Consider the following 13,559-nt stretch of genomic DNA (forward strand, 5'->3'; position numbering starts at 1 on the left):
ATTGATGGAATTCAGCAAAGTCGCAGGATATAAAATCAATGCACAGAAATCGGTTGCATTCTGATACACCAACAATGAGGCAACAGAAAGAGAAATCAAGGAATCAATCCCATTTACAATTGCACCAAAACCCATAAAATACCTAGGAACAAATCTAACCAAAGAAGTGAAAAATCTATACACTAAAACTATAGAAAGCTCATGAAAGAAATTGAAGAAGACACACAAAAAAAAAATGGAAAAAGATTCCATGCTCCTGGAGAGGAAGAACAAATATTGTTACAATGTCAACACTACCCAAAGGAATCTACATATTCAATGCAATCCGTATCAAAATAACACCAGCATTCTTCACAGAGCTGGAAGAAATAATCCTAAAATTTGTATGGAACCAGAAAAGACCCCGAATAGCCAAAGCAATCTTGAAAAAGAAAACCAAAGCAGGAGGCATCACAATCCCAGATCTCAAGCTGTATTACAAAGCTGTAATCATCAAGACAGTATGGTATTCACACAAAAACAGACACTCAGATAAATGGAACAGAACAGAGAACCCAGAAATGGACCCACAAACATATGGCCAACTAATCTGTGACAAAGCAGGGAAGAATATCCAAAGGAATAAAGACAGTCACTTCAGCAAGTGGTGCTGGGAAAAGTGGACAGCGACATGTAGAAGAATGAATCTGGACCACTTTCTTACACCATACACAAAAATAAACTCAAAATGGATGAAAGACCTCAATGTAAGACAGGAAGCCATCAAAATCCTCTAGGAGAAAGCAGGCAAAAACCTCTTTGACCTTGGCCACAGCAACTTCTTAACACGTCTCCGGAGGTAAGGGAAATAAAAGCAAAAGTGAACTACTGGGACCTCATCAAAATAAAAAGCTTCTGCACAGCAAAGGAAACAATCAGCAAAACTAAAAGGCAATCGACAGAATGGGAGAAGATATTTGCAAATGACATATCAGATAAAGGGTTAGTATCCAAAATCTATAAGGAACTTAGCAAACTCAACACCCAAAAAACAAATAATCCAGTGAAGAAATGGGCAAAAGACATGAATAGACACTTCTCCAAAGAAGACATCCAGATGGCCGACCGACACATGAAAAAGTGCTCCACGTCACTCATCATCAGGGAAATACAAATCAAAACCACAATAAGATACTACCTCACACCTGCCAGAATGGCTAACATTCACAACTCAGGCAACAACAGATATTGGCAAGGATGCGGAGAAAGAGGAACCCTTTTGCACTGCTGGTGGGAATGCAAACTGGTGCAGCCACTTTGGAAAACAGTATGAGGGGTCCTCAAAAAATTAAAACTAGAACTACCCTACGACCCAGCAATAGCACTACTAGGTATTTACCCAAGGGATACAGGTATGCTGTTTCCAAGAGGCACATGCACCTCAAGTGTTTATAGCAGCACTATCGACAATAGCAAAAGTATGGAAAGAGCCCAAATGTCCATCGATAGACGCATGGATAAAGATGATGTGTACACACACACACACATACATACACACACACGCACGCACGCACGCACAATGGAGTATTACTCAGCAATCAAAAAGAATGAAATCTTGCCATTCACAACTATGTGGATGGAACTAGAGTGTATTATGCTAAGTGAAATTAGTCAGAGAAAGACAAATATCCTATGACTTCACTCATATGAGGACTTTAAGACACAGAACAGATGAACACAAGGGAAGGGAAGCAAAAATATACAAACAGGGAGGGGGACAAAATATTAGAGACTCTTAAATATGGAGAACAAACAGAGGGTTACTGGGGGGGGGGGGGGGGATGGGCTAAACGGGTAAGGGGCACTAAGGAATCTACTCCTGAAATCATTGTTGCACTATATGCTAACTAACTTGGGTGTAAATTTTAAAAAATGAAAAAATAAAAAAATAAAAAATACACTATAAATTAAATGAACAGTATACCCCAAAATGAAAAAATAAATAAAGAGTACCCAACAGAACACAAACTGCTGAAAATAGCACTTGTGATGACTGCTAGGGATCTATCCCAATGTGCAAAGGTTAAGGAGAATGAAATGGCTAAAAAAAAAAAAACCCTTGATATCACAATAACCATTTTAACTGTATCATCATTAATATTTCTTATAACAGGATTATGAAAATGTCTTCCTCACAGAAGCATTTAAAAAGCGTATGCCCAAAAAACCTTAATCCTCTATTAGGGAATTAAAACTAAACAGGCTCTTAGTCCAAGGATCAGAATTCATTTTACAGATGGGAAAATTACCTATGGCAGCATTTAACAATATATTAATTTCCAGAATGAGGAGGTAAATAGTAGTAATGAAATCATGAGGGCATATGAAGTGCGAAGGTAACTCTTTGAAAGCAGGGAAATGATTAAAATTTTTATTTCGAAGTCCACAAAAGGAAAAATAATGTACACAATCAGGATGAACAGGAATATCAGTCTCTATCTGATAATATTCTCAGAGATGACAAAAACCGTATGGACCCATTCTCCTCCCTGAGGCACACTTGTACTTGTTCATTTCAATGGGGAGCCTGCGTGGCTCAGTCGGATAGGTGTCCAAACACTTCATTTTGGCTCAGGTCATGATCTCACACTTCGTGAGATCAAACCCCATTTCAGGCTCTGTGCTGACAGCACGGGAAGGGAGGCTCTCCCTCTCCCTCTCTCTCTGACCCTCACCCACTTACATGAACTCTCCCAAAATAAAGTTTTTTAAAAAAGAATAACTTACGTAATTTCATGCATCTAATTTGTATATATGGGTCTGTTTACCATGTGAGTCATAAAGAAACAGTAACAGAATAACTACAATATGAGGGTAATCTACAATACAACTTACAGATTCCACATGAAATACATTAATCTATTTTCTGAGCATCATATACATGGACAGATACAAGTCATTTCTTTTTTTTTTTTTTTTTTTTAACGTTTATTTATTTTTGAGACAGAGAGAGACAAAGCATGAACGGGGGAGGGTCAGAGAGAGAGGGAGACACAGAATCTGAAGCAGGCTCCAGGCTCTGAGCTGTCAGCACAGAGCCCGACGCGGGGCTCGAACTCACGGACCGTAAGATCCTGACCTGAGCTGAAGTCGGCCGCTTAACCGACTGAGCCACCCAGGTGCCCCAGATACAAGTCATTTCTACTTTGCTCAACCTCAGTATTACTTTAATTTTCTGTATTAGTTCAGACATTTGTAAAGGCTGCTTACAAAAGATGGCTATCTACAGTAATTACTAACCTGCTCCTTAACAGTAGTATTCACGTTGGTCAGGTAATGCTGACATATCTGACAGAATACCCTCATCTGTTTCTTTAAACGCAGCAAATCCTCCTTGAAAAATCCAACATAGAAAATTGAAGATATTGTATACAAACCTCATGCATTAAGATACTTCAAATTACATAAAATATATCATATGTTTAACTATATTAACTTTGTACATTAGAGTTACTTATTTATTATTCATCAGAACGAAAAAGACAAATTAGACCATTTTTCTTAAAATTTGCAACAAATTGCAGCTTTAAAAATACCAGGTATATTAATGGGTAATATCCTAAGTGGTCTGGGTGCTTTAAAAGTAGAAAACCTATATGACTATATATGGCTATCTTTATAAACCTACTAACTCAGAATGCGTAAAGAGTAAAGATTTATGCTCCCTCATCGTTTTGTAATTTGAAGGGTAGCCAATTGATGACGAAATTAATTAATAATAAAAGAGACGGTATCTTTTATTTCTTACTTGAAGTATACCAGTTGTACTTTTTAAAAACAGAGATGGACAAAAATCAGTTTCGTGGTATTGCTCCAATTAAAAAAAAATTAAGGTCTTATAAACATACAATAAAAATAAATCTTTTCCTTACATTTTTTTCCTAATTATTTACCAATTACCTTAAAATATTAAACTATTCTACAAAGATCATCCTCACTAATTTAAGGTATAACCTTGACCCATCACCTAATACTGGATCCCAAATGATAGAATATGAATATATATTGCAATAGACCATAAAGTTAAAGAAAAACAAGTTTAACTTGGAGATTGATTTGGTAAAGAAAATTCAACCAAGCTTCAGAACAAGTTTGTATTCAGTAACATTCATTTTTACCCTTTTCCTCTACTCAAAATATAATCTCCTTTCCCATTTTAATTTTTAATTCAATGCTTTTGACTTAGACGAGCAGTCATATTTGCTAATATGGCTACTGTTCCTACTAGAAGCTTGGCATTGAGTTAAATAAATTTCTTGGGTGTTTGACAAAAGTACACTGACAACAATACTCAATTGTTTTTTCAAGGGGGAAATATCCATTTGTGGATATAACAGCATCTTGTGCATTATCACCTCAGAGAAATTCTAAGCATTTAAAATTATTCTGTGATTCTATGCAAAAGAAATTTATTATCAAGACTATGGTTTTTGAGGGAAAAGCTATGAACAACTAAGTCTCTATCTTCTAGAAAGTGCTTAATATTTATACAGATATTATATAATACTTAAGGCAACATCTACTACACGTACAATGCTTAAGCTTCCAGTTTACAAATCAAAGAGGCAGTACTGCTTAGTTCAATTACTGAACACATCAAAGATTGCCATTATGGATAAAATTCTGAAAGTTCTACTACCTTGTAGCTGCCACATTATACTCAACCAGAAAGTGATTTATCATGAATTTGGAACATCAATGGAAAGATCTAGGTATGAACAAAGTGATCCCAAAACAATACTGAGGCCTATGAAGATCTAGGGGCAACTGGCTTGTTATCATCAATTTATATAGTCCAATAGCTATACGCTGGTTTCAAAGGCTCTTGGTCATAATTTACAAAATCTGTATTTCTATATGTTCTCAATACTATTGAGAATATGGACGTACATAAACTATGCCACCTTAAAATGTGAAAGAATTTTTCATTTAAAACCATGCCTTGAATCATAACATATTAATGTTCTTTCGCTGAATATATATCAAACTACAAAAAAAACTTTCTAATGGTATACATGCCTAAATGGTACTTTAGAAATAAGCAACACTTTACTGAAATAACTGATCTTACTAAATGCGTACACGTGCTGAAAACAGTTAATGACACTGAGCGTAATAAGACCCTCACAGGACCACCACAAACCTTTGTAGAGCTGCTTTCAGTTATCTTTGCAAGCTGCCAAAGGATCACATAGTGAGTACACTGCAGGGCATGAATAACAATCTGTAAAAAGAAAAGAATACAGTTAAAATTAAAAAGTCACAAGTTTTCATTCTCGAAGTTAAATATGTAACTTGAAAATAAATAAAAACCTGTTCAGGCATGTCTCCATTTTCAATTCCGGTTTTCAATAGTTTGTAATTACAAGCAAACAAATCCCACTTTGAAAGATCATGAGCACTGTAAAAGACAAGTTATATTTAAAAGTTAAGCTCAATCACTTTGAGTGATTTGGGACTTGAATGTTAACAAAAATGCTGTTAAAGTAAATAAAGCAAACTTTTTAACATGCACCCGCAACAAAAACGAAATATGTTTTAAAAAGTACGGTATTTGATAATTTGTCAATTATTCCCCAATTCAAAACATGATTCTACCAACTACTTTTTATATAAAAGTGCAAGAAATCTAGCAGAATGTGATAACATTATAACCCTAAAACACACAAACTGGTTTTGATTTTGCTAGTTTTAAGACATCAGAATATTAAAATTCAACTTACTTATGAAAAGCAGTGATTCTCTTCAATGTTGACAATACCTGATATGCATCATCTTCATCAGGCTCTTCCCCCTACAAATATTAATTAGACAGCATTAAACCTTAATAACTACCCACATGAAAAACTTTAGGCTATCACATTGGTGATACCACCTTGAGAAAAATAACCTAACACCACAAACTAAGTTTCTCATTCAATACCTAGTCTGCTCAAATTTAAAGCAGTATGGCTGGAGTAATGAGTCAATAGAGTTGTTATCACAGGTACATTATACTCACGAAAGAAAAACTGAATGACACTCTCCCCTTTCCCTTAACGTAACCTTGACACAAAACTAGGAAGTAATTTACTCTTTCACAGTAAAAGATGTATTAGGACAATAAAGAAAAATATAGTAAAGGACAAACAAGAGATCGTAAAGACAACACCTAAAAGATAAAACCTAAATGAACGAAACACAGTGCTCAAGAAAGACATATCGACCTTTTTGAGTATCAATTTTCCAATTTAGAGTAACTTAAGTTTTTGAAAATTTTATGAGTCTTACTGCCATGAAACTTATAATTTTTTTTAAATACTATCAAACTTACTATACTGAACCCTGTGTCTCTCAAAAAACATTTTGTTTCTAAACTTGAATTTTTCTACACAAGTAATTAAACTTAATTAATCCACTGCTTGGGGCGCCTGGATGGCTCCATCAGTTAAGCGTCCGACTTCAGCACAGGTCATGATCTCAAGACTCATAAGTTAGAGACCTGCATTTGGCTTTGCGCTGACAGCTCGGAGCCTGGAGCCTGGAGCCCGCTTCAGATTCTGTGTCTCCCTCTCTCTCTGCCTGTCCCCCACTCGGGCTCTCTCTCTCTCTCTCTCTCCTTCCAAAATAAATAAACTTTTTTTTTTAATTTTAAAAAATAATAAAATAAACTTAATTAATCCATTGCTCGATTTTGACTTAACTTGTCCTAGTCACAATCACATCTAGCCAACAGTACAGCCATTAAATTTTTTAACTAAAGGGGTGCCTGGGTGGCTCAATCAGTTGAATGTCTGACTTTGGCTCAGGTCATGATCTCATGGTTCGTTGAGTTCAAGTCCCACATCGGGCTTGCTGCTGTCAGCCTGTCAGCGCAGAGCCTGCTTCAAATCCTCTGTCCCCCTCTGTCCCTCCCCTGCTTGCACTCTCCCAAAAAATAAGTATTAAAAAATAAATTTTTTAACTAAGAAATGTCATCATTGTACATTAACATATTTGCACAGACCTCCAATTAAGCAAAACTTAGTAAGCATGGAATGTTACACACACCCAAAACAAGAAAGTTAAAGAAGTAACAAACAAGAAAACTGAAAATTACAAAGTCCATTATGATTTTTGTAACATTAGTGACAAAAGTTAGGTAGAAAAGGCTAAATGCATTCATTTGAGAATTATGACATTTTATTTTATGCACGTCAATTACTGTTAGGTATGTATTTCCAGAAAATACAAAACTCAAAAAATACAAGTATATTTGAGTGTCACAATTTAAGTCTCTTTAGGAATATAATAGAACAAAGGAAACCCCCAAATGAACAGTGGCTATAACAGCAATTTATCAAGGCTTTACAATATCAAAGATCATTAATTGCCTTTCCTTAGTAACACTGTCAAAACACTAAGAAATAGCCTTCTTTTATGAGGCTACATGGCCATAGTTTAGTTCTACTTTTCTGTTCCATTTATACCCTGATTGCCTAATAGCCTCTGGTTCAGCTAAACCCTGGTAACTTCTGAGATTTTTTTTTTTTTTTAATTAACAAAAGGGGAGGGAGTATCAGTTTTGCTTCCACCTTCTCCCAGTCACAGATTCTTACCACCTTCCCATTTTGGTGGAGTAACAGTAACATGATGAATCAAAGAACAAAAAGTCTGAACATTTTTAAACATACTGCTAGGGACTATGACCAGGACACATGAATAATTCAGTTACTGAAGGGGAGGAACCCAACTGACAAAATACTTGTAATATATACCTCTTGCAGAAAATCTTCAAGAAGCCGGTTAAATTTATCTGCCAACTCATCTATCAGTTGACTTCTTGAAATATCTACCCTGTTGAAGATTGTGAACTCTTCATTACAGAGTGCATGGTAAGTTTTAGAACATGCTTCCAAAACATCTGTATCTGTGTGCTTCTCTACAATATTCCGGATCTGTCGTAATAAGGCATCCAAATGCTGCAAAATCAAAGGTTTTTTTTTTTTTTTTCCAGTAAAACTAAGGGAACATATAAATAAAAAAACCACTAAGGTACATATGATAGGCACAGAAAGACTACACCTCTGCGACAAAAAGCTTCAAATATGGTAACTCTACAACAAATAGGGCATACATTTTGATGTTTTTCCAGTTGTGGAAAATAAATACAATAACCCACCCATACGTATTTCCTCAGATTTAATGGGAATAATATTACCAATCTCATAGGGCTTTGGTGAAAATACAAAGAAGTTACAATAGTTCCTGGAACACAGTAAAGGTATTCAATGAATATTAACTGCTCTCATTTTACAGTTACTATTATCCAGTTATCTAACCCCAATTTCCACAGATGATCAGATATATCCTCATAATGGGTAGGAATGAGGGTATGGCTATGGGCATGAATCAAAAGGAAGCCTCATTAATGCCATTCTTTAAATCCAACTTAGAGAAAATAAAGAAGATATATAAAATGTAGATTTCCTTTAGCATTAGAAGTTTCAAAAATATAAACAATATGATGAGATGAACTAAACCAATAACTTTTGTTCAAGGTGTCTTTACACAGAGAAAACACTGTACCTTTTCTAATCGTCCAGTGGTATATATTTCCAAATCAAAATACTGAGGCAACTGCAACAAGTTAGTCACCTTTTCTGCATCTATAGAATACTTTGAAATAAAAAGAAAATCATGACAAAACATCACAAAAATGTTAGGTAGACATTATGATAAAAATCTGCATGGCATTTCCAAACAAATCCTGTAATTTCTCAGAAATACTCTGACATTACACAAATGTACCTTAGCTAATAACTGAGGAAGAGCCACAGCAAAAAGTTCAGTGATTTTTGTCCTGTCATCCAACTGGGTCTTCTTCTCCTTCGCTGTCAGCACCTGAATGAACACAACAATGCTTTTAAGTATTTACTAAACCTATTAACATTGTTAGGTGCTCAAGTTCAAGTTAAGACATACAAAATAAGTGATGAAACTATATTTTAAATGATGGATACTAAAATTTCTACTATAAAATATGAAACCCAAAAGTAACAGAGAATAACCTGCACAATTATTTTAAAAGCTACCTAAAATAACAACAATAAAAAACTTTGAAGGATTCCAAAGGCAAAATCAATACCCAATTAGACTAACCAACTCTACCATTAGATGAATAAAGAAGCAGTTAGGAATAGAAAATGTAGTTTAGAATCTTCTATAATAACGAGATTGAGTAGCATTTCAGCCTACTCTAAGCTATGGGCCATGATCCATGGATTATGAATTCAACATAGTAAGTTATTATCATCAATTAGAAAAACAAGAAAAAATGGAAAACGAAGTAAGTTACATACTGTAAGTTTCAGTATTGTTTGATGAAGTTTTGTTTCAGTTACACATAAACACACATATATAGGTGTATACCAGGTGATAAACCATGTATTTTTATGCCTCATAATCAAAATGTTTAAAAGGCTGGTGAATTATTGGTCTATAATGCAAATATATGTGAACTTTGCAGTGATACGTTAAAAAATAATCCAAGGAAATAGGTATTTCTCCATTTTAATGAATAAACATGTTTTAATTTCTAATTTTTATTAAAAGAAAGAGAAAGCAAGTCTACAAATAAACCAAAACACAAAAATGGACCATTCTAGGGGCACCTGGGTGGCTCACTTGGTTAAGCATTCGACTCTGGATTTCTGCTCAGATCAGGATCTCGCAGCTCAGGAGATGGAGCCCCATGTCGGGCTCTTCACGCACAGTGCAGAGCCTGCTTGGGATTCTCTGTTTCCCTCTGTCTCTGCTCCTCTCCTGTTCTGTCTAGTCTCTCTCTCCCTCTCTCAAAAATACATATATATTTTTTAAAAATGCCCTTGTGAGTTATATTTAGTCTTGAGCAGAGACTGTCTATCACTGTATCTCCTGAAGTAACTGACAAAGTATCTTATGGAAGGAACTCAAATTTTCCAAATTGCTAACGCTTTAAAATTTACTTCTAACACATATTAGCAAAGATCATCTGAAAAATAAAATTTAAGATTCAAAAATATGGCTCTATAGTTACAAACAAGAATTTTTTTAGGGGTGCCTGGGTGGCTCAGTCGGTTGGGCGTCTCTTCAGCTCAGGTCATGATCTCACAGTCTGTGAGTTTGAGCCCCGCATCGGGCTCTGTGCTGACAGCTCAGAGCCTGGAGCCTGCTTCGGATTCTGTGTCTCCCTCTCTCTCTACCCCTCCCCCACTCACACTCTACCTCTCTCTCTCTCAAAACTAAAATACAAACATTAAAAAAAAATTTTAAAACAAGAATTTTTTTAATGATATTGAAAAGGCAGAAATATACTTTAAAATACTGAAACTATACTGACATACCCTTTTTCCTGTCCCTCTTCCCACAGGAGGATGACATTCAGCTGCTTGTCTAATGGTACAAAGCATTATTTCAATCAGAGCACTCTCCTGTCTGTCTGTTAATGCTGAAAAAAAAGAATCAGAAAGAGTTAACCTGTTTCTTTTTCCTATATGCCACTTATAAGTATTACATAACAATTCCTTCTGCCTGTGACAGAATCTGACCTAATGTACTAAAGAATATCCCATTACTGTATCACAAAAAGGGTGAGAACAAGGTAAACGATCCTGAACAGTACAAATCTGTGCATCACTGGTCCACAATTTGACCAAGGATATGAACACAGATACCAGGAGGAAAAAAAATCAACAATATTGACAGCAACTACATCTTTTTACATAGTATTCGTGTATATGAAAACACGATTATTCACAAAGATTTTCAGTTACGTTTTAATATTAAATACAAATGGAATAAGTATAATCTATTTTCAAAACTGTCTAGACAAGAAAACAACCACTTACCTTCTTCTCCACTAAGTGGCTCCTCCAGCAACAAGCTATTCATACATTCCCAGTCTTTCAGTAGCTCGGTAGCACAGTCCCACATGCTGTCCACAAGGTATGCTGCATGCTCATGTAACTAAAATTTAAAAAGAGCAACGTGCTCTTAGACAAATAGTACACTAGCCTTAACTCAAAGGAATGGAAGCTTTGTTGGCACCACATACAAACTCAAACAGCATATCTGTTTGTTGAGGTCAAATGGAAAAAAGGACAAAGAAGACACTTGCCTCAGCTTGCTGTGTATAAGTTAACCTAGTTAGGTAGTATCATTAAATATTCCTCACAATAATCATTAAACAGTTTACAAGAAAATTAATTCTGAAAAGATTATATACATTTAAGTTTAGTGCCTATTTTGACTCAATACTACATGAATTAACTACAATTATACTGGGATTTTAATTTAATGGGGGTGATAATGGTTACTTAAAACATAAAATACGTGTTTAACTTATCAATTCAATATATAAGCATATTATTTCTCTTCATTCTGTGAAGCTTAAAAGGCCCTATAGCTTCCCAACTCATTTTAGGGAAACATTACAATAACACCAAAAGCTGCCAGAGACATTACAAATAAAACAATGTATGGACCAACATCTTACATGAATATAGAGGGAATAGAAACCAGCAATATATAAAAAGGATAACAGATCACACTAAGTAGGTTTTACCCTAAGAATGCAAGGTTGGTTCAAAAGTCAAAAAACCAATCAACATAATTCAATTATTAACATAATGAAGGATACAATAAAACAATCTTAAGGGACACAGAAAAAGCATTGGACAGAATTCGACATCCATTCAAGATAAAACTCAGCAAAAGGGATAGAAGGAAACATCCTCAAATAAACAGTTACACAATACCCATAACTAATAAGAGAACAGAGAGATATTGGACACTTTTCCACGAAGATCAACAACAATCCAAAGATGTCTACTCTCACCTATTCTATTCAACATTCTACTGGATGTCCTAACCAGTGCAATAATGCCAGGGAAGGGGTACCTGGGTGACTCAGTCTCTTGATTTTGACCCAGGTCATGATCTCACAGGTTTGTGAGTAAGAGCCCCGCATCAGGCTTGCGTTGACAGTGCAGAGCCTGCTTGGGATTCTCTGTCTCCCTCTCTGTCCACCCTGCTCCCAACTTGAATGTGCACAGTCGGTGTGTCTCTCTCTCTCAAAAAATAAACAAACAGTGACCAAAAAAGTAACACCAAGGAAAAATGGCATAAATGAAATGAAATAAACCTATCGTTATTCGCAATGACTTGATTGTATTATTAGAGAAAAACTCAACAGATCTATTAAAAACTTACCAAACTAAGTGAATTTAGCAAAGTTACAGTTAAGAGGTCCATATGCAAAAACCAACTGTATTTCTATATGCAGAAACAATTAGAAAATTTAAAGACTCTAAAAGTGATTAAGTAATACAGAATATGGACACCAAAAATGTATGTTGGATTCTCTCAAATTCTTGTCAGCAGGTTTTCAACCTGAAGGAGACCTAAGAGCTGATGTTAAATGTAAATCCCTATCTCCTTCTTTACAACAAAAGTAATAAAGCAGGTACCAAATACTGAGAACGAAATGCAGGGTCTGTGTTAAGAGTTAATTTCTTAGGTAACAAATTATTACCCACATTTTTACAAGGGAAATGGGGCATAGAAAAACTAAGTAACTAAAACAAAGTTATACAAATAATAATCAGAGGACCCCAATTGGTCTTTCTGATTCCAAAGCTCATACTCTAAGCTCTGTACATAAATCCTATTATTTGAACATCTTAAGAAAAGTCAAAAGTTTTTTTAAACTTTGTGTAATGGGTACAACTATTCTATCCAAGATTTTCTGTGATATGTGGAAGATTTTAAAATATACATTATTTCAACCTTTTCTCCAAATTGTTTTGAACACACGCATAAAATGAACATTAACTAACCTCACTTTCCAGAAAGAAAAAAACCAATGTCTTCACAAGGTTGGCATTTGGACCTTGTCGTCCCCTTCTTTTCATCATTCCGTCCTCCTCTGGATCTCTACGACTGAAGAGCCTACAATCAACACAAAAGATTTACTTTTAAAACAAAAAAACCGTATTTCCTAATAAAAAAAAAACTGTCTGGATTCCATATTTTAAGCATCTAACTAAGGAGAGTAAACGAAACCTGGGTAGGTAGAGTACTCTACAACATGATACCCAAGTAAATAACTGCTATAAACCTTTTTAATTTCAAACTTGATAGTACTTCTAAGTCCTCTTAAATTAACTTCTCAAGTTAATTGTATGGAGTTATGAATTATTTCTTTTTAAAAACATTACTGCATTTTATGCAACCATTCCTTTTCATGAAAGTATTATACTAGCCTATATCATTTATGCCCTAAATCTATGACACTCATCTCTTTAAAACTAAACATGTATTTTCTTTCTATCCTTCTTGCAATTATCCCAAAGTCTGAATTTAGTGGCCTCTTTCTATGGACATCATGGTGGTTTTTCCTTATATATAACAAAAGAGAACCATCACTGGCAGCAACCAATAGAAAAATGGAATATGAACATTTTATGTCATGTAGAACTTTCTAATAAAATTGCTTCTGCCAGGGGCGCCTGGGTGGCTCG

The 13,559-nt window shown here is 35.0% G+C and overlaps 1 protein-coding gene across 8 annotated transcripts in view; it reads right to left on the reverse strand.

Annotated features, from left to right (window-relative positions):
- The window catches only part of STAG2 (stromal antigen 2), a 138,498-nt gene that overhangs the window by 33,393 nt on the left and 91,546 nt on the right, over positions 1-13,559 (reverse strand). For all 8 annotated transcript variants that reach the window (XM_019421805.2, XM_019421800.2, XM_019421806.2 and 5 more), the window contains 10 exons: positions 12,876-12,987; positions 10,887-11,004; positions 10,383-10,486; positions 8,809-8,901; positions 8,587-8,676; positions 7,776-7,979; positions 5,763-5,833; positions 5,353-5,440; positions 5,183-5,263; positions 3,280-3,372 (listed from right to left, as the gene is read on the reverse strand). In XM_019421805.2, coding sequence (XP_019277350.1) covers positions 3,280-3,372; positions 5,183-5,263; positions 5,353-5,440; positions 5,763-5,833; positions 7,776-7,979; positions 8,587-8,676; positions 8,809-8,901; positions 10,383-10,486; positions 10,887-11,004; positions 12,876-12,987 — 1,054 coding nt within the window. The remainder of the gene's footprint in view (positions 1-3,279; positions 3,373-5,182; positions 5,264-5,352; positions 5,441-5,762; positions 5,834-7,775; positions 7,980-8,586; positions 8,677-8,808; positions 8,902-10,382; positions 10,487-10,886; positions 11,005-12,875; positions 12,988-13,559) is intronic.

The sequence above is a fragment of the Panthera pardus genome, unplaced genomic scaffold (assembly GCF_024362965.1).
Source record: "Panthera pardus isolate Hobbes unplaced genomic scaffold, ASM2436296v1 HiC_scaffold_27, whole genome shotgun sequence".
Classification (NCBI taxonomy): domain Eukaryota; kingdom Metazoa; phylum Chordata; class Mammalia; order Carnivora; family Felidae; genus Panthera; species Panthera pardus.